Raw genomic sequence first — 21,873 nt, 5'->3', positions numbered from 1 at the left:
GAATCATGCCTGCCTGCCTGTTGCCATGGACCCTGTCACGATGGTCACAGACTCTAAAGCTCTGGAGACCCCAATTAAACAATTTTATACGCCCTGATCATGGTATTTTGTCACAGCAATAGAAAAGTAACTAAAACAGGCTGTGATTCATAACTACTACCCCAAACTTATCCTTCCACAACTGGGATAAGCTTGTTCTAAGATCATTCCCAGTTTTAGGTCAAGAATGTTTTCTCTACTGCCATCCACCTAAATTTCATTACATATAACTCTAACTTATCCTTCTCCTGTCCCCAAATATTCCCACCAGCTTCTCATTATAGTATTCTTTTGTGTTTCTGTATGGACCTATGTGTAATATTCACCTATTTGGAGGCCAGATGTCAACATCTGGAGTCTTTCTCCATTGTTCTCCTCTTTGTTTTTTGAGTCAGAATCTCTAGTTGTAGCTGGGGCTTTTCATTAGGCTAAGCTGGCCAACCAGTTAACCACAGAGACACTCCTGCATGCACCATGTAGCAATGAAATTACAGGCACAGGCTGCAATGCTGAGGATCTGAACTCGGTCTTTATGCTTGCATGGCCATCTATCTCCCCAACTCCCTATATATTCTTTTAATCTTCCCAAAAATTCTCAATTCATTTGAGGGCGTCCTTCAGGTCCTTCACTTAGCCAGACTTCTTTCTCGACTCGAATGTTCACATCAAATGGGCCTCTCTCCATTTCTGAGCTAGAACTGGTTTCCTATGTACTGCACTGGCTGCTGCCTGACAAAGTCAGTCTGTTTTGGCAAACAAACTTAGAGAATCTAACCAAAAAAGCCAACTCTCACCTTTGCGGGAAGGTAGAAAACAATAGTTCACAGACTTAGAGAATCAGGAAAGGTTAAAAACTCTGTCATGAACAAATACTGCTACTTTCCTTCCCCAAGGCAACACCAAGCTCTGTCCTTACCTCACGCTCTGGAGATGTCTCGAGCTGCAACTGACCACTGTAGGAAAGTGGAAAGAAAAGAGAGACAAAGCAGGTTTTGAAACATGAACACATTGTCTTAAGAAGAGAAAATACACTGAATTACAAAAGGTGAACGTACTTGAGTGAAGGATCGGGGAATTCTAAGGCTTCTGATGAGCCCATGGGGTACAGGTTCAAAATACTTCTCTCTGTAATGTCTGTGCTTAGACTAAAGAGGAGGGAGAACAGACAGGAACGAAAACATCAAACTTCTGATTTATTCTACAAACTCCATGCAGTTCAAACACTTAACTGACAAGCAAAGCTTGTCTTTGAGATTAACAGAAATTTTTTCCAAACGCATGTGGCTCTCCCAATGGTGTACCAGGGGTTGGTTGGTTGGTTGGTTGGTTGGTTTTTTGTTTTTGTTTTTTTTTTTTAACTGAACTCCAACTTATGTACTAAAGACCATAATAATGTCTGAAGAAGCCATGATTGTCAAGGGTCACACATAACTAAATTTATCTAGAACACTGCATATTTACAGAAGCAAGCCAAGCTGCTAAGATAGTGACATCACACCACTGATGACATTTAGGTTCGACTGCAAAGTCTTTCTGACTTAGACTGCTATGTTTAAAAATTAACAATTCATTGGCCCACAAGAATATTATCAGAAAAATTAAACTTGTCAAATTTATTGTAATTATTTTAAAATAAAGAACAAATATAGGAAGTAGCCAACATAGTGAAAAGGAAAGTGTCCAACATAAAATGATTTTAACATGGCAGTTGGCAAGTTGACAAATATCACTTGGAAGTCTGTTGGGAAGTTCTGGTACAGTACATGTTCCTGACAGGGTTGAATTCAAATTTAAAAAAGAACCTACAACCAGAGTCTTTAGAAACATATTAACTGATTATCATACATCTGGCACTATCAGAAATAAATACAAGTTTTAAATTTCCATTTTTTAGTAGGGTTTTTCCTCTTATGTTTATAAATCAGTAGAAACTTTTTGTACTTCTACCATATTTCTGTTTTCTATAAATGAAACCAAACATGCCATATGAATGTCACAAGAGACTAGGACCAGGAAACTGGTTTCAATTGCTATGGAAATTTGATTCTTCTACTTTGGATCTTGGGGAATAGGCAACTAAAGGACTTCACTTTGTTAGTGGTTACATCCCGGCCAAATCTGGTATAAATGTCTTAGGTGGTGACATAATATGCTCAGTGAGTTAGCAGCCTTCATTTACACACAGGACCCAGGCCAGGAACAGACGTGCGTACCCGTTAGGATCTTGAAGCAAGTCCTCTGCCTCTCTCAGCTGCTCAATCATCGCTATATCCAAATCCCGGCCTTTGGATGAATTTAGTCTGTAACATAAAACCAAGTGTGAATGCAGAATGATTATTAGGACATCTTAAGCGCATCTTCGCAAAACCCCATTAACCTTCTGAAAAGGATTCTGACAAACTCAGTACTGAAATGAAGACATGTGAGCATCTTGCAGGTGGGTCCTATGGAGGTGGGAGAAGTCCCTGGGCAGGGAAAGCTCAGTTCATCTCCAGACTCCCAGGCTTCCACTTGCTCCCATGGCCAGTCAAGCAACAGACAAGACCACTGTGTCTTCCCATAAGATCAGGCTGGCTCCCCAGAGTGGAGCTGTATCAGTTCTAAGGCTTCCAACTCTGGTTCCATGTGAGGGGCTCAGTGTGGGACAGTAGCTCTCAGGCCTGATTCTTTAATGCAGGAAAACAACTGTGGAGCTTATGAAACAAACCAGCCTCAACACGCCTAAGCAAATACAACCTCAAGTAAAGACGGGCCTTCTAAGAAAGCTGCATGGATGATCCTGACTTTAGAGTCAGGGTTGAGAAGAGATGTGAAACTGATAATGGGGTTTCCAAAGCTTTATCTGGCCTCACTTTTCTTCCCTCGTGATTCTATGATGCTACACTGAGTCAGGCCTCCTTGCCCTCTCAGAAGTGTATCCAATAAGCAGCTGGTAAGATGGAGTGATACAGAGGGACTTCCCAGCAAGAGAAATTTGATCACAGTTGCCTACTCTTCTTGCCACACAATGTAAGCCAATGAATTCCTACTAGTAGAGAACATTTTTAACAATTTGACCAGACCTTTTAAAGGAAAAAATAATGCCCACAAAGTATAGTGGAAGGTCGTCAAAATCTACATACATCCCACACCACAGACAGCAAAAACCTATGAACTAAACGTCTACACGAGGCTACAGGTTCCAAGTCAACTTCATGCAAGAGGTTCATTTTCTGTTGAGACATTCATCTGCTTCCCTGGAATTCTTGCCAACTACATCTTTATATATAGTAGAGAAAAAAAATCCAGATATTCACTTGGTAAAAGACTCCTCAGTGTCAAATGTAAGCCTTCTCTGGCCTTGGAGAGAAACACATCACCAATCTAGGCTCAAATTCATCATCTGTAATATGGCAGACAACAGAGCTTCTAGGAGTGTTGCAAAGATTACCTGGGCTGCTGCCGATGAAATAAAGCAATGCCAGGCACACAGAATTTAATATAAGCTAGCTATGACAGCTATTAGATTGGCAACCAGGACAATGGAGAAATGCTTTTCAAAGATTTGAACCAAAAGACCATGGTTGAAGGGGACTGGCTCTCCAGGCATTAGGTGTGGCTATTGGCTTCTTCAAGGAAAATGGAAGGAAGGTAGAAGATGTTCTCACTGTTAATATTTTTATTGACAGTCTCAAGTAAAACTCAAGGCCAACGAAGAAGTAGAGCTTTCTGTTGTGCTATGGTTTGAATGTATCTCCCAAACTTGATGTGTAAAAAACTCAAAGCCGACGAGAGCAGTGTTAGGCATAGGACCATGATCAGGGACTCTAGGACCTCCAAGGCAACAATGGGCACTATTTGTACAGGAGGTAGCTCCTTATCCACAGGAGCTCAGCTCTGTCTCCACCTCTCACATTCTCTTCCCATGGGACAGCTTCTGCTGGGTTATGATAGGCCAAGGAGCTCTCACTAAACACAGCCTCTGGATCTTAGACTTCTAAACCAATAACTGCAAGCCAAACAAACTTGTGCTGTATACATTACCCAATCTATGTGGGTAGCACAAATGAAGATAGACTGTACGGCCCAATATTGTAACAAGAGTCATAGGAAAACTGGAAACTTCTTATCTGTATGACTGGGGAAGATTCTAGGCTTGCCCAGAAAAGTGGATCAAAATCTATGAGGACATGGCTGCCAGAGTATCTGAAGAGGAATGATGGCCCATGACCCAGCTCTGGCACTCACAGTTCCTCCATCTGCCAGTGAGCATCCTCTTCTATCCGCAATAGCTCTTCACAGTCATCTGCCTGGTCCTATGGATGGAGCACATGGGCTTTTCAATGAAGAGTTAAAACTGGTTCCAGTCCGTATCCATGGCAGTGTGAGTCACGAGAGGCAAAGGCAAAACCAAGCCAGTTGTCTACTGACATGAACACTAAGGATATATAATGGAATATTCTTTACAAGGAAGACATTACTACAGTACGTACAGAAAACCTTGAGTATGAAATAATACCACACACACACACACACACACACACACACACACACACACACACGATTCTACACATGTGAGGTACTTGTAATAGTCAAATTTATTGAGAAGGAAAGCAGAGCAGTGATTGTCAGAAAGAGGAGGCACAGTGGGAAGATTTAAGTGATAGTCTCAGTTCAGAAGAATGAAAAAGGTTTTAGTGGTAACAGAATAGTGTAACAATATATAGTTAACACAAGCTACAGTGTGCAACTGAAGTGTGGCTAAAATCATCTGTGGTGTACGGGTAGTGTGCATTTGCATTTCAGCATTTGAAAGGTCAAGGAAGGTAGAGGGACCATGAATTCAAGGATAGCCTGCACTCTCTAGCAAGACCTTGCTTCAAAAAAATCTTACAGGTAAAAGATTTTATAATTTATATGTATTTACCACATTTATGTTTATTAAAACATAAATGATAATAAAATAATAATAATAACAACAACAAGCTGTCTTAGGATCACAACTTCTATTAGATAGAAGCAACATAAAGTCTACTTGAGTTCCTTAGTTAATTCAACTTATTGGTATTTAACAAAAGGAGAGGCCCTGCACTGAAAACAGTAGTTTCATATGAAAAAGTGACAGGACACCCAGATGTCTTCACTGAGCCTCCCACGCCAAAGCTCTCCAGAGACACTGCACTGAGAGAAAATCCTTAGAAAGCTGTGTCCACTGTGGGCCTTTCATGTATTTCCTTGGGCTTTCTCCTCAGACAAGGAAAGTGTCCTGGCTGGACCCACACTGGCAGAGAGCCACCCTGGAGCGGGTACATTTCCCTATTAGGGAAAGAACATCTGACTGTGGGTTGTCGGGCACATCTCCATTGGTTCTAGTGTCTCTTTAGAAGGAGACTTTCCCTGAGGAGAGTGTTTGAAAAAACACTCAGACCTTTTCTGTCTAGGCTGTACTTTCAGTGTACAACAAGTCAACATGTAAACGAACTATGTTGTCACTCAGCAAAAGACGGTGAAGTCCATGAAATCAGACTTCCAGGTGACACGTCCAAAGCGACCTGTCCCAGGTCTTCTAGGCTTCTACTAGCAAAGGCCTGGGGGTTTGTCTTATAATTTTTAAGCTTCAGAAAAGTCAATAAAACATGTAGTTGTTCTTTAGAACACAGAACAGGCTGACATTAGCCTGCTAAGCTTTTTTTTTTTTTTTTTTTTTTTTTGCAAATTAGGCAGTAGTTGAGAACTGGCACATTCATCTGCAGTTTCCAAAGCAGTGCTTGGATACTTGTGAGTCACACACACGTACACTCACATACAACTCACATATACACACTCACATCCACACATATACACACACATAAACACACATACACACACTCACATACAACTCACATCCACATGTATACACACACATATTCACATGCATAGGCACACATACATACACATACATGCACATAAATACACATGCGTAAACACACTCATATACACACATACACATGCATAAGCATACACACACACACATACACACAAGTGATTAACCAACACAAGCAGAACCCTGGTGAGATAGGATAAGGAACATTCTGCTTCTGGTTCCAGTTCTCATAGTAGAAACTGAGCGAGCATTGCTATTGGTCTACTTAGTGTACTTTTTATGTTTGTGCCTTTTGGGTTCTAAGTGGGCCTGAAATATAATGCTGAGATACTGACTAATCTTCCTAGACAACTTCTGAAAACAACTCCAAAGTACCCCATAAAGAAACAACATGTTAGGTAGGCTTTGTACAGGTATGCACTACAGTGTTAGGGAATTCAGGGCTAATGAACCAATACATGCAGGCATCATAGGTTATACTGCTGAAGAAGCTGTAGCCATCCAAGGCCAGCAAGTGCACAGTGATGCAATTCTGTTACAACATATTTCTCAGACCCTGTCTCGATCATTAAAACATGACTGACTTGACACTGAGCCAGGTGCCTCTAAACAGAAACACACATGAAACAAGGCTTTGTACTGTCTGACAAAAATGTAACCAAAGGCTCTCAGAAATCCAACTCTGTATTTCCTCTGAGTAGACTAGCTTGTTATTGGATAATGTAACATGCATAGTGGTTTCATGCATTAAAACTATTATGAGTGATTAAAAAAAAAAAACGGGTCATAGTAACAAAAGCACTAGATGCCAGTTTGGTAAATAAGGCCGGATTATATAAAACACAGGGCTTTTAATGGCCAGTGTGCTGGGCAGCCTGGCACACTCACAGGTCACAAAACAGAAGTCAAGCCTCACACATGGTTGCTCCTTGATTATCTGCCCTCAGGATCCACCCTCCACAGCAGCCAGCCCCAGGGTGCTTGGCATCCTGGGACTCTCTGAATCCAGGGGACACTGTGCTCTACTAATCACTTGGATTTCCTTTGGAACTTGAACCGGAGCTTGTCTCTTCTAAAGACATTTTTTTTCAAGTGCTCTATTTTTAGTCTCAACTTTAAGAGAGATTCTTGATGAAATGAAGACAAAATCATTTTTCCATGTTCTAATGATTGACCTGTCCCCCAAAGCTGAGAGACAGGGGTCAGATGTAGGAGAACCTTATGGGAGTAATGTGAGCACATTTGTGCACTGAGAAAATAGCTTGTGGCAGAATATAGAGTATATATTATGTGCACACATGTATATATGTATGGGGACCATGTTGGCTGAGGAGCTGGAGTGGGCACCTGTAACCATCACAGCGAGACATGATGAACCCAGCCAAAGCGATGTTGATGGAGATACAAGATAAAGGAAAGCACCAAAGCTGACAAGCTAGAGTAGCATAAAGACTATGTGGTCTATGTTTTACCTTCTGTATGTTTCTGTAATTGTATTAGATTGTCACGCTGTACAAACTAAGTCATGTTCACTATGGAATTGCCGAGTTCATTATTTCAGTCTTGAGGACATGAAGAAGGCCACAGCACACCAGAGCCTCAAGCAGTACAAGTGAAGGTCAGTTTGTTTTCCTCCCAGTGACAAGAGAGGTGATTCCAGGGAATTCTGGGTAGCATGGGTGAGGGGCTACCACAATGGCTCAGTAGGTCAAGGTGCCTGCTGCCAAGCCTGATGATCTGAGTTCAATCTCTGGGATCCACATAGTGGGAGGAGAGAACTGATTCCCACCAGTTGCCCTCTGTCAACTGTACAGGAGCCATTTTGTTAGCCCATGGAACTGAAACTTTCCGAGCCATGTAAAATTTAAAGCTTCTAGTTTTGGAGCATTGTGGATTTCAGATTTTTGGATTAGGGATCCTTGTTCTGTAATGTCTATATAAACATTCCAAAAATCTGAAAAGCCCAGCAATCTAGGACATTTCTAGTTTTAAGGATGTTGGATTAAAAAAGGCACAGCCTGGGCTCTCAAGCTAAGCATTCACATAAACCATCTAAGCATTCACACAAAACACGTAAATGCAAAACATGAGGAAAATGAAAGTTTTTGAACTTCCATATTGGTCAGGGTCATTCTGATAAACCTGTCAATTGTGAGGTTCAGTGACTTAAGAAGAGGCTGAACAAGTCCTGAGTCAGAAAAACAAAAACCATTTATAAACAGTCTAGAGACAAGCATGGTGGGGGCCAGCTCTCAATATCTGGGAAGAAGACAAAGAGCCTCGAGCTTTGGGAGGACATGCTGGAGGCTTTGAGAGGATAGGAGGCTGGACTGAAACATTCCGCTGAAACCTTTGGATCTGAATCCTAAGGTCCCAAGCAGAGGAAAATGAGTTGAGCTGTAAAACCTTGCCTTGAGATAGTTCATAAGTCCAGAGTGTAGAACATCTGCACGGCCGGCAAACTGCTCTCTGTCTTGTCCTGAGCTGCCACTGTCACCCAAAAGGGAAGGCTTCGGCTGAAATTCTCCTGTCAGGAAAACACAGAGAAAGCATGAAAGCATGACTTCAAAGACAGAAGCATGAAGCACACACAGGTCCTCAAACACACAACCAGCCCCTCCCTCACCTGCTGCCGAGGCTCGTGAGCAACCTACAATTTATTGTCTCTGTAGAGTGTAAGGGGGAAATCAAACATGGGAGAAGAAGAAGAAACAGAAAATAAACAGAAGACTCCAAACTGAGTATTAAAACTCAAGGCTTCTTCACAGTTTTAGCTCCCCATGAAAGAAATGCAATGTCCTCTCATGCCTTTAATGGACTGAGAAAGTTATAAAAGCGTTTTGGTGTTTTTAGAAATATATGGCTAATTATTACAAGTTCTAAGTTCAACAAAACATACTGACCACTGTTACCTGAAAATCATTATGCCATTTAGATATGTATCTGCATATACATTGTGGGATTAAATTACTTCCATCCTTAATCAACCAGTAACCTTAAGGAACTGTGAGACAAGCCAAGCCAAGAGACCCAGATCCTACAGACAATAGAAATCACCCAAGAAAGTCCCTGCAGAAGAAGCCACACCATGCTGGGGCAGGACTCATCTGTTCCAACAGGCAGAATGCAGAAAAGGGGACAGCAAAGAGAACCCTTCTGACTGAAGAATAAATAGGGGAAAGCAGGGTGTCCTTTAAATAGCAACTCTGCAAGATGTCGAGGGTACAGCTTTGTTACTCATCTCTGGGATGGAACACATGAGACAAGAATAGATAACAACATTTAAAGTTTTAAAAAAGAATTTGTCTAAAATATGACCCCCCAAATACTCCATATTGTTATAAAGTTTATATTAATCAATTCAGCAGAAGCTACATTTTTTCTTGCAAGAATTCAGTTATATTTTTGGGTTTGGTTTCCATCACCGGCTCTACGTTTAGTGCTTCCCTTAAGCTCTCTAAAATTTAAAAATCTAAATCTAAGACTCGGGTGTGGTGATACTCTCCTACAATCCCAGTTCTTGGGAGGCTGAGGCAGGAGGATAGACAGTTCCAAGCCAGTCTGAGCTACGTAGGGAGACCTTGTTTTAAACAAACAAAATAAAATACAAGTGTCCTAAATCTAAGAGGTGAAAGAAAACATGGAAGTGTCTGAGTAGCTTTAAAATGCTCTCTAATTCTGTAGAACATGTTGGGCCTGGAGACATGACTGAACAGTTAAGAACAGTTGCTCATCTTACAGAAGACCCGAGTTCCATTCCCAGCACTCACATGGTGGCTCACAACCATCTGTAACTCCAATCCCAGGGGACCGAGTACCCTCTTCTGACCTCTGCAGGTACCAGCCCCACTCAAGATATGCTTACATACATGCAGGCAAATCGTGGACACACATAAAATAAAATAAATAAATCTAAGGGAAGAATTTTTAAAAGGAACATAGTTCCACTGGGCTTTGATCTATATCACTCATACAGTTCTACACTACCTGTACAACATTCTCCACTCTGTATCACAAATCATGAATGATAAATTTCAATATTTTCTTTTAAAGTCACTGAACAAACAAGAGCCAAAAAAAACAAAAAAACAAAAAAACAAAAAAACAAACTACCACAACTATCTATGGCAGTATGGCTCCTATGATGATTCAGAAGGCACTTAATCTACTGTGTTTAGCAACCACTCCATGACTACCAAAGAGTCAAAATATAAAAGTTACAAAGATCAGACCAGCTAATCTAACCATCTTTACAGGGGATGGAAGCAGCCAGCTGACTTGGTTACAGTCACAACAGATTCCCAAGCCTGTACCTCAAGTGCACTTCCCACCCTCAAGTGTGTTAGATATGACTGGGGGATGAAGTCCATCTTAAAAATGATGGGCACTTCTAGGCCCACCCATAATGCCCCATCCCCAAGAATCTCCATGTCACACCCCTCTAGCTTGACCCACATGGATGTCAGGCTCCGGGAGTCCATGCTAACAGTGATTCGTGGAGCACAGGCAGGTCTTCCAGTTGTCTGCCATCTACCAACTTCTCACTGAGATTTGGAGATTTTACGACAGCTGCTAGAGCTGTCCTAGGTCTTATCCATCATTATCAATATTTTCTTTTCACAAATGAATTTGAAGACTCTCCTATGCTCTCCAGGATGAGGAGTATACTGCTAACTGTACGGAGCAGAGATGGCTTATGAAAGCACGAGTAAGTTATTCCGTGTCTGAGCCTTGCTTTCCCCAACCTGCACTAGAGACAGAAGAGCTACCTAGACTCAAAATGAAATCGCTCCCTGCGGGCATGACAGCTGGCTCACAGGATGTGTGACATGAAAAGTAGCTGATCATCTGCACATCTGTATGTGGTGCCGCAAGCCCCGTGCCTAGCTGAACCTGCAGAGCAAGCACTCTCTCTGCACACACCGCTCTCAGACCTTTAGCTGGGGTGAGACAATGGCAGACGTCCTCCTTGATGGTCTGGTCTTCCTCCACGATGTTTGACATGGGCACATTGAGGCTAACCGTGTCCTCATCAGAGGGCTAAAAAGATACAGGGAATAAGATCATTCATGGGAGAGGGCTTGTCGGTGCACATAAAGCAGCATCCTGAACTTACAAACAGCATGTCACTTAAAAGACAGCAGAGATAAATCCTCCCTATTGAAATTCAGAAACAGCAACTGATGGTGATGTCAGAATGGGAGAGTGGCTGTTCACAGAGATGGTGGGGATGCACCTGAGACTCTGAGGGCGGCTGCTGAGGCTCTGCTTTGTGAACAGGAGCTCTCTATGAGTACAGATTTACAGTGCTAACATTACACGTACACCTCCACACAGATGCATGGGCTGAAGTCTCCGCTGGTTACTCCCTGTCTGAACTTCCAGCCACAGTCAAGGCACTAAAGGGCCACGCAATATCCAATATAACAAACTATAGACAAACTATAGCCCTAAATCATAAACTAGGAGAGGTGCACTAAGGTCTACCAAAACTACATGGAGGTTTTGCGTGGGTAGCCACACAAAGGAGGAAGTCAACCAAGGGTGCGTTTTGTTTAAGATATTAAGGGTCGGTGTCCAGCCTTGATTTGCATTGAGGAAGCAGTACCAGGCAGGTGACAGTGTTATTAGGTATTAGGTATAAGGAAAGGGTGTTCTGTGCGACTTATAAAACAAAGGTTCTATGAAGTAACGGGAGTTTATTCTCTCTGACGTCTCCTTCACCACGCTAGCCAACACAGTCTACTCAGAAATCTACAATCACAAGTTAAGATACAAATCCTCATTTTCGCTATCTCCATTTTAGTGTTGTTATTTAGGGATAAGTGACGAGCATCTTAAGCCACAAGATGTAGGCCCTCCACAGAGCGCTCTCACATTTCTGGCCAGTTCCTGAAGCAATTTTTGCTCTTGGACACATGCGCAGACCATTTAGAAACGTCAGAGTGCAAGCATGAATTTCACTCACCAAACAAATATTCATAGATCCCCACAAGTTTTTGCTTAACTATCTTGAGAAAACTATGTGTTTACTATGTTCGCGACCAATGTTAAGTCAATCAGATGGTGGCATCCATCAGAGAAAGGGGATAGGCCTGACTACTGATACTGACCCCAACAGTGAGGTGTAAATGGGAAGTGATCTCGACCAAAAAATTTAGAAGTAACACACTGTGTGGTATAACTCAAAACCTTACCACTTTGAAAAAACTAAGTATCACAGAGATGTACTCAGACAATGAAGCCAGCAAGTGAGGTAAGAAAGACAAAGGAAAGACGAGTTTTATTCTACTGAATTATAATCTTTTCTACAGTCCCCTTTTCCCTCCACCCACCTCCTACCCTTACAGCTAGCAAAAGTCCAAAGATCTGCAGTTAATTAAAGGGGGAGAATAAATCCTTGGGCTCTCTTCAGAATGCTATTAGCATCCTACTTATAAGTAAGGGAAGGATAATGAAGTTCCTTCCGTGATGTTTTATTAATGAACTTAATTACTCTTCCAAGAGAGATAAAGGAGAGCTTGTTTTAATTTAATGGAAAACAAGCCCAGGGTGGGTAGTTTCTGTGACAATCGTCCATTCGAGGAGACTTAGGAGTTTTCATGAAGTTCAGGGAGTTAAAGAGAATGTAACATAAAAAAGCAATGCGTTCAGCATTCCAACCCCACCGGCAAACCACGAGCAACTGTCATGTGGTTTCATGTAGGTCGCTGCCTCACACAGATACTGGATGCCTTTTGCTTCCTACTGACTCTTCTTCGAGATATTAAAAAAAAAATTCTTAAAAAAAATAAATTCTGAGAAACTTTTGTTTTTTATATGTGTGTGCGCGAGCATGTGTCCCTGTGTGTATAGCATGTGGAAGCCAGAGGGAAATGCTGGGCATCTCTCTCGTTAGCTCTCCACATTCTTCTTGAGTCAGGTCCCCTCACTGAACCTGGATCCCACTGCTTTAGCTGAGCTGGCTGGCCTGCAGCTCCAGGGCTCCTCCTGTCTCTCTCTTCCTCACAGTGTGATCTCAAGCTCACACTTCTGCGCCTGGGTTGTACAGGGGCTCTGTGCTCAACTCAGGTCCTCATGCTTATGTGCAAGTATTTTACAAAACAAACTCATCTCCCCAGCCAAGGAGGACTTCAGGTTATTTTGTTTTTAGATATACAATGTTACAGCATATTTTGTGGAAAATAGACTTATCTGCTTACTAAAGCTACCAGAGAACTGGAAATTTTTTTTCCTGAAGTCACACCTGATAAAAAAATGTGATGTGTGTGTGTGTGGGGGGGGAGGTAACTGGCCTAGTCATTGCAACCTCAAGCATCCCCTCTGGGATCCAACAGACCACACATGAGGCCAAAAAAGATACGAATGGTGCATTCTATCACTGGCAGAAGGTCTATCATGCCAGACTGACATAATTGAGCTTACGCATAAATTTAATTTTCTGAACACAAGGCAGCTGAAGTACCAGAAATACAAATATTGTTTCTAAAAGTATAGGTAAGGGCCAGCAAGCTGGCTCAGCAGGAAAGCGTGCTTGGTGCCAAGCCTGATGGCCTGCCTGAGTTCAACCCTGGGACCCATGTGGGTGGGAGGAGAGAACTGACTCCTGCACGCTGCCTTTGGACTACTACACGTGGGCCGTGACACATCTGCAACCTCTGAACACATGGATTAGCTTAAAGATTTTAAAAATACAACAGCTAGTTACAGACATCGCAGTGAATAAGCTATCACATGCAATGCACACTTGATTCCGTAACACATAGGGATGCATCTAACCACGCTTCCCTGAAGTACCATTAAAAACAGGTATACTCGCCATAGTGCTTCATACTAATACTTGGTATTATTTCTTAACATTCATTCTAGATAATGTGGGAGTGGGATGAGGAAAGACAGGGACTCTGAGGTACACTGAGTGACATCCACACACTCCTCAGGGGTTCCAAGCTGCACTCACACGTGATTCAACTGTCAACTCAGATCATTCGAATGGGCCAGTGGCTTTTTCTAGAGGAAGACTTTGGTGGACAGACAGACGGACGCAGAATGAAGGGCAATGCTGTGATCTACAGATTTACCTCGGTGGCAGATAACCGCTTATCTCCGTTATCGCTTCCAACCCCCGAATCGGAGTCCTTCTTACTGCGGCAGACGTCATCAATATTCAGTTTGTTAAGAAAAGAATTGAAAACCACAAAGTTGACATGAAGATATGCTGATTAATAATGTGATTATGACTTCATTATAGAAAACGCATCATTCATTATTGAGGTTATTAATATATGGCAACAAGTCAGTCTAGTTCTAAGACCTATTAAGATCACACACCCATAATGAAAGCATACACCTGCCGAGGACATCATAAATTCTCTGTACTCAGGGTTTCTTCCTCTGAGGGACAACTTATTTCTTTAAAACAGTTACTAATTTTATCTTATTGATACATATATAAAAGCAGTAAGACTTATAACTATGTCACAGGTATTAAAACATTATTTTCAACCATTTTGAAAACCTTTCCAGTATTTAATTATATATCTTGTAATATAAACATAAAATAATCAACACATATTTAAAGTGTTATTTTGAAAATGCCATTAGGATAGCTTGAAATTCTAAGTCAGTCTGTTTAGCAAGTCACAAAGGGAAAGATCTTTGCCCTGTAAAATTCTCAAGAAAAATGTGTGTTTCTTTAAGTGGGTCACACTGTGGTTACTCTGTTCTCTGGATGCATGAGGCCTGTCAAATGGCCCAAGGATGCTTGAAAGGATTCTAACACTTAAACATGAAACAGGAAATGGGGGGGAAAAAACCTATACATTCTACATTTTAAAAACTGAAGCCTGCAGATCTTAACAGTGTTAAGATACAACAGCATGCAAGTACATAGAAAATTGATAACTCTCAACATGTTTCATGATACAGTCATTCAATCAAGAACAGCAGGTTTGAGATAGGATTTTGACATATATATATATATATATATATATATATATATATATATATATATATACACACACACACACACACATATATACATATATACATATATATATACACACACACATACACACATACACACATACACACACACACACAGAGCTCAGGCTGGCCTCAAATCTATGATCCTCTTAACCCTGTCTCCTAAGTGCCAGGATCACAGGTGCATGCTGCTACACCCAGCTTAAAAACACCAATTTAAAAAATGTAACAGTTTTTACAATAGAATTTGATATAGCTGTGATAACTGTAAGCATAAAATCCATTACAGATCCTATTTAGAAGCATCTACACACATACGCAGGAAGCACTGACTATTGATGAGGAGAGGCTACATTAGAAGGATTAGAGATTCTCCATAGCATCAATTTTTTGTACGCCATTATTTTCTCAAACTCCAAGTCATCAACGTGAATCACACAAATAAAGCATATGGATCCTGACATCAGGTTACCTAGGCAGCTGTGGAAGGACATTCTAAGCAGGCTCTTTCAGGAAGGAAGGCATTTAACTCACCTGTCATCCACATGCTGGTGTAAATGGGGCCTTTCTATGGTGGGGAGGTAAAGGGAGTCGGTGGTCTTAATCTGGCATGCTTGTATGCTCAGATACTTAAATATGTGTACTTTTCCTTTCGTGCAAATCTGCGGAGAAATCAGTAATGCATATTTATTTCTTAGTGACAAAACAAGATGTAAGTTCCAGGTCCCTGACCACACAGTTTAACCTTCAGAATGTCATGGTAAGTAACCCTCTAACAATGGACACTAAATACACAACAATTCTTAGGACTGTTTCCTCCAAGTTCTACTTTGAGCAGAAAATCCTGATCAAGAAATCCCTAACCTTTTGAAACTACTAAATTCTGACAAAAACATATTTAAGTGAAAAGAGTGTAAAATGTATTAAAAAAAAAAATTCAGACAGCATTGGTAGTAAGTCCAACTACAAAAGGTGGAAAAAAAGCACAGGTCCAGATAGCAACTAAGAGTTTAAAAGATAATCATAGATTTAATAAGTCATTACATTATTTAAAAAGAAAATAAACTGTAAAGCATTTTCATTTGTACTATGTAGTGTTCTCATAGTTTTATGTTATGTTTCATGTTGATCTGTGTCTCAAAAATGTCAATAATCATATTTTAAGATGTTTAAATTCTGTTTTCCTAGCTAATTCCAAATAATAAAGAACATATTACGCCCTGTGTAGGTCAATCTATGACAAGCTTCAAATGTGTCACTGAGCGGTACGTTTTCAAACCTGTAACTCTGCCTTGGGATGGTTCAGGAAGGATGACAGGGACATGAGCACAGATGTGATGCTGCCTCAGGCAACTAATCAGTCAGATTTACTGAAAGTCTTACTGTGTGTTAGGGGGAAGGGGAGGATGCTGACTGCATCCCATCATGCCTAGCGAAGCTTCGGGTGTTCAGACAATCATAGCAGGGGCTCTATGAAGGGTCACACATACCACTACAGTGCAGCCCTGGCCTTGGCTCTAGGCAGATCCTCACCTGAGCTGGAGGGGACTGCAGAGGGTTGTTCTCAAGCAGAAGCACCTGCAGCTGCTTCATCTCCCTAAAACAGACGGGAATCACCAGCACTTTGTTGCAGGAAAAGTCAAACTTTACCAAGGGCAGATCGACGAGCTCTGAAAGAAGAGAGAAAAGGGGTAAATAACAAAAAATTAAATTAAATTAAATTTAAAAAAACCTCAGAAAACAGCAGGATCAAGTGGCTCCACACTCAAAAGTTAACTCTCTGTGTATCTAGAGATACGAGGGTTAGCAGAATCAAAAGTGAGCTGCACTACTGTTAGAAGTTCATGGCATGCGTGCCTATAAAGGATTTCCCTGAATGAGGGAACGTTTCCCTGGGCGCTCAGTCATTACAAACTGTACTGGAAACACCTGCCCTTCCTACTATTTAAAGAGCCCATTTTCTTCCAGCAAAGGAATTACCCGAGCCATGCCACATGGAACATGTTTGTGGTGCTTGCTAATTACAGATGATATGTTATACAGAAAATCCTTATCTAGTCAATGTCCCTGAGCTAGCACAGGCCCAGAAAGAGTTTCAGTAAATATGCTCCTGATTTTGTCAGAGGTTGCCATTGCTACCCACCCCTGACACATATTCAATGTTATCTAATTTAAGATTTTCCAAAAGGACCCATAATTCCTATCTGGCTGGGCTTCATTCTATTGCCTTTGAAGTTTTCCACAGCTCAACTCACAGGAAAGGATGTTGCATTTAGCCCGAGGTTCCCACCCAGAGGCACAGTAAACACTCAGTAATTTCAAGCATTCGAACCAACACTGGCAGCTGCTAGGCACGAAGTCAAATATAATCCACAGAGTGAAGTCAGGCTGAGGCAAGTCAGAGCTTAGGGTGACGCTGGCAGATCTCTGAGCTGGCTGGGTGGCGACTACAGTGGGGTCACTTCAGAACAGTGGCGACTGTTAAAGACCAAAATATAGTGGCTTCAAATACTTCTGGCCTAAAGTGGAAGAGAGCCAGAAACTAAATAGGGAGAGGGGCTGAAGGAGAGGACTGGGGCCTTTAAGAAGCACCGGCAGTTGGTTCCTTCTCCTTCTCTACATGACTGAGGCTCTGGATCAACCCTGCAGTACTATTTTAGTCCTGCCAACACCTCCCTTGGCGTGAGTGCTCCATCTTCTCAGAACTCAAGGCCCTGGGAATCATAGGGGCTTTCCGCCCTTCATATCTCAATGCATTACTTACTCTTACAGAAGAGAGTAGTTTTGAAACCAAAATTCTAGAAGGAAGAAGAACATTCAACTCCCAGGTCTCAAAGTAAAGTCTATGTCAGGCTCTATAGAACAAACTCAGGAAGTGTATTTCAAAACAGATGTCAACCAATCTCTATTTCCATATTGACCCAGCGGCTCGAATCCCCAGGTGGGGCAGCCATGAGTCTCAGGTCTTACTCCTAAAGGTTGTTTGATGAAGGGCTGTGGACTTAGGGAGGAGTTATGGGGGCACCTGTGCATAGTGGAGCTGGAAGCATGGGAGTGAATGAAGAAGAGGAAAGGGAGGATTCTGACTTGGTATTTCTATTGCTGGGATAAATACCATGACCAAAAACAACCCAGTGAAGAAAGGATTTATTTCAGCTTACAGCTCACATCATAAAAGTAAGTCGGGCAGGAACTGATGGAGAGACCATGGGAGAGTGCTGCTTACTGGCTTCCTCCTCAAGGCTTGCTCAGCCTGCTTTCTTATAGCACTTAGGACCACCAGCCCAGGGATGGAACTACCCACAGTAGGCTGGAGCCCCCCACATCAAATATTCATAAAGAAAATGCCCCACAGACTTGCCTACAAGTTAATTAGGTGAGGGCATTTTCTCAATTGAGGCTCTCTTTCCAGATGGCCTAGCTTGTGTCAACTTGACAAAACAAGCAACAAACAAGCAAACAACAACAACAAAAATTAATTGGTATGGTTAGTATTTTCATGTTACAGTTTGTAGACCAGCTGAGAAGGATGGGGATTCCCAGAGTAGGATGACTCCAAAGTTAGGCTGTCTCAACAATCTTAAAATTTGATGAGACCCTGTGTTCTGTGGGCTTGTGTGATTCCTTTGCTAGAAGAAAAGGGGCTATTTAGACAATAGCTATTACACAGCAAGTGTTCCCAGGGACTCTTTACCAACTAAAATGAAGACTCTGAATCGTGACTCAGGGGAATGGAGAACTTTCAGGTAAGCAGACAAGGGATACTTTTGACAACGGCCACTTTCTTGCCCTTTGGTTCCAACACATAGTGTATAGGGGAAGGAAGACTAGAGTCTCCCAGCAGCGATGCCTAGGAGGGAATGACAGTCTCATGAGGCTGACCACAAAAGGTCAAGGGGCAGAACAGATAACAAAGCCAAGAAGGGGAGGAGGAGAAGGAAGAGGAAGAGAAGAAGCAGGAAAACAGGAAGTAGGAGTCAAACAGGAGGAGGAAGAACAGGAAGAGAGCAAAGGAAAAAGGAAGAGAAACAGGAAGAAAGGAAGGACAGCACATAGGCAGGACAAAGAAGGGGAATGAGGAAGGAAAAGGAGGAGGAGGAAGAAGAATAAGAGGAACCCCCACAGTCCTCTTTCCAGTCAAAGAGAGGCAAGAAATAACTTCAGTCCCCTGCCCTCCTGTCCTAAAAGAACGGAGTATGGCTTCCTAATTACGTCAGCTGTAATAAAACCACACAAAACTGACTGGGGTAACTGGGCTGCAAACTTCTATTCTCCCTCCCCTCCACTCATCAAATTGGAAACATATGAGGAGAGATTCCCCAAGAGAACAAATGTAAGGAAATGGGAAGGTCACTCATGGTGACCGGGTGCTGTCGACACTTGTAAACAGAGCTCCCTAGTCTGAGGCACAAAGAAACTTGATATTCTTTTTCTTTTTTTTTTTTTTAAATAAAAACAACATTCACTATAAACGTAAGTTTTACCTTTGGGTATATTCTAAAATATCAAAGCAGAGGACACATAATTATAAAAGGGAGAGTAAAGTTGTAACGGATCTTTTTAGGGAAGAGTGTTCTTAAGGTGAGAGAGACAGCAGTAAGAAAAGCAGAGCAAGCGCTCCCTCTTCCCCTGTGCCATGCTATGGCCACACAGAATGTAATAGGTTTTCCCTTTGGAAATGAGTTCAATCATTTCTGACATTTCCACAGTGATTACCGCAGGCACTTACATGCAGCAGGGCTTCTTAGTGCCTGAAAGGTTGTACAGATGTGCTGTGAATTAGAATTTCGTTTGTAGTTAGCACTAGCATTATTTGTTTTTATTATAATTAGGGGAATTATATACTCAAAAGAAATGAGACTGTGCAGCAACGAACAGAAAAAAGTAAATCTCCTTTTATGAGCTCATTCAGATAAGCCAATGACTCCTACACAGAGGTATTCTCTAATTCTTCTTTGAATGTAAGCCAGTGTGAGTAAGTTGAGAAACAGGAGGCAGACACCGAGCCCTCTACCATCCAGCACAGTGAATTTTACGAAGCTCCTCTGCACAGGTTTGTGAGCTGTTTCCATGTCTGGAAGAAGCAGTAACAGGATGGCAAAAACCAGGTGGCTTTCAAAGTGCCACTAATAAATGCCAAATGACCCAGATGCCAACTGCTTCTGAGTGTGCGCTTTTGCACCGAGATGCCTTTCAAAAGACTCAAATGGAAATCTGCTACTGCAGAAGCCTCCCACGTGTGTCCGTATACCGACTCATAGCACAGAGTTAAAAGGGAGTTACCTTACAACCTCTTAAGGGACAACAATGTTCCTACTAGACACCAGAGGATAGCAAAACAAAAGCTCAATGCCAAGAATGGGTTACTTCTTCTGGAGTTGTTGGATAGTAAGGTGTTGGTCCTCAAACATTACAGGCTATTGCTAATGCTCTCAGTTACTCTCCATAACCTGACAGTTAAGACCCTGCTTCTGAAGATGCCACGCATGTCATCACAGAACACAGCGAAATCGAGCTGGAGCCAAACCGGAAGTGTCATCCCCACTGGCTATCGTTCACAGAGCTTGAAACTGCTATGCAAGCTACCAGAAGAAACAAGTAGTCATCAGTCATACTCAGCTCTGAACCCTGGAAGATAATGACCGGCCTGGCAAGGCATGACCACTGGTATGATAGTGGCTCAAACATCATACAAGTAACAAAGCATTTCCTGACTGGACTTAAGTCAACCCCATAAGATGAAAACCATACCTAGCACCATTAGAGATGGCTTGTTGGGTAATTGGCCCCAAGGTAGAATCTACCTAGTATTCTGTTCAAACTTGGCGCTGGATTAAACTAACCCCTAATAACTTATCGTTCTATCCACAGTTCAGTACCTCTCTCAACTCTCATCTGAGAAGTAGTCGGTGAACTGCAAATGCTCAAGGCCAAAGGAATGAGAGACTCACTCTAAATGGAAACAATATATTCTACCCTCTCATCCCAAGGCTTGGGGATCATTGAGGAAGAGAGGATGAGAAAGAGCAGAAGACCCAGACAGTGGAGAACTAACTATAAGGAAACTGTGGCATCTGGAAACAGCAGAGTGGCTCAATGTATGAACTTGCAGCAGTTGTGACAGTGCACACAGGATGGATGCAAGGCAAATCTCAGCATGAAGGTGAAAATTATCCATGAAATCCTACTCCCAGCCATGGAGTTATTGGCAACTGTTAGCTGCTAGGGCGGGGGGTGGGGGAAGAGGGAGAGACAGAGAAACAGAGACACAGAGAGAGAGAGATAGTGAGAGAGAGAATTTTCTCTAAAAGTGTAGCCTCTGGTGAATTGGCCATGCTTCTACGGAAGGCCACACATCCAAGAATATTTGGGTGGCAAAAACTGGTCTTGAGTTAAACAACAACAAAAACTATGAATAGGACAAAAAGGTGGCTGGGCAGGGGGGCAGGGTTGCATTTAGTTAGAATTAAGGAAGGGGGAGTAATATGATCAAGGCATGGAGTAATATGATCAAGGCATGTTGTATGAAACTCTCAAAGAACTAATACAAGTTTTTAAATTTTGGAAATCAACATAATCCCCAAAAAGTAGAGTACGTTTTAAATAAGTATTTATCACTCTGCTTCCCATCTACTCATTCCTGACTCTGTCTGTCTGTCTGTCTGTCTGTCTGTACGTGTGTGTATGTGCCTGTCTGTCTGTCTGTGTGTACGTGTGTGTATGTGCCTGTGTGTCTGTGCGTGTGTGTGTGTGTGTGCCTGTGTGTGTGTGCTGTGACGGTTAGCTTTAGTTGTCTTTCCTAAGTTAGTCAATATGGGAAGACACAGCCCACTGAGGGCAGACACCAGATCCCGAAGCAGGGAGAGAACTGTCTCTCTCCCACTGTATTCTACATTCTCCCACTGTATTCTATATTCTCACACTGTATTCTATATTCTCACACTGTATTCTACATTCTCCCACTGTATTCTACATTCTCACACTGTATTCTACATTCTCCCACTGTA

The 21,873-nt window shown here is 42.0% G+C and overlaps 1 protein-coding gene across 4 annotated transcripts in view; it reads right to left on the bottom strand.

The window, feature by feature from the left end:
- Positions 1-21,873, bottom strand: part of Lrch1 (leucine rich repeats and calponin homology domain containing 1) — a 187,025-nt gene that overhangs the window by 44,444 nt on the left and 120,708 nt on the right. For all 4 annotated transcript variants that reach the window (XM_028754235.1, XM_028754234.1, XM_028754237.1 and 1 more), the window contains exons 5-13: positions 16,400-16,536; positions 15,401-15,528; positions 13,963-14,026; positions 10,816-10,921; positions 8,293-8,408; positions 4,267-4,334; positions 2,253-2,339; positions 1,095-1,184; positions 956-992 (exon numbers count right to left, since the gene is read on the bottom strand). In XM_028754235.1, the coding sequence (XP_028610068.1) occupies positions 956-992; positions 1,095-1,184; positions 2,253-2,339; positions 4,267-4,334; positions 8,293-8,408; positions 10,816-10,921; positions 13,963-14,026; positions 15,401-15,528; positions 16,400-16,536 (833 nt within the window). The remainder of the gene's footprint in view (positions 1-955; positions 993-1,094; positions 1,185-2,252; positions 2,340-4,266; positions 4,335-8,292; positions 8,409-10,815; positions 10,922-13,962; positions 14,027-15,400; positions 15,529-16,399; positions 16,537-21,873) is intronic.

This window comes from Grammomys surdaster, unplaced genomic scaffold, assembly GCF_004785775.1.
Source record: "Grammomys surdaster isolate TR1022 unplaced genomic scaffold, NIH_TR_1.0 125985, whole genome shotgun sequence".
Lineage (NCBI taxonomy): Eukaryota > Metazoa > Chordata > Mammalia > Rodentia > Muridae > Grammomys > Grammomys surdaster.
Note: the sequence above shows the minus strand (reverse complement) of the source record. Positions and strands in the feature narration are given on the sequence as shown.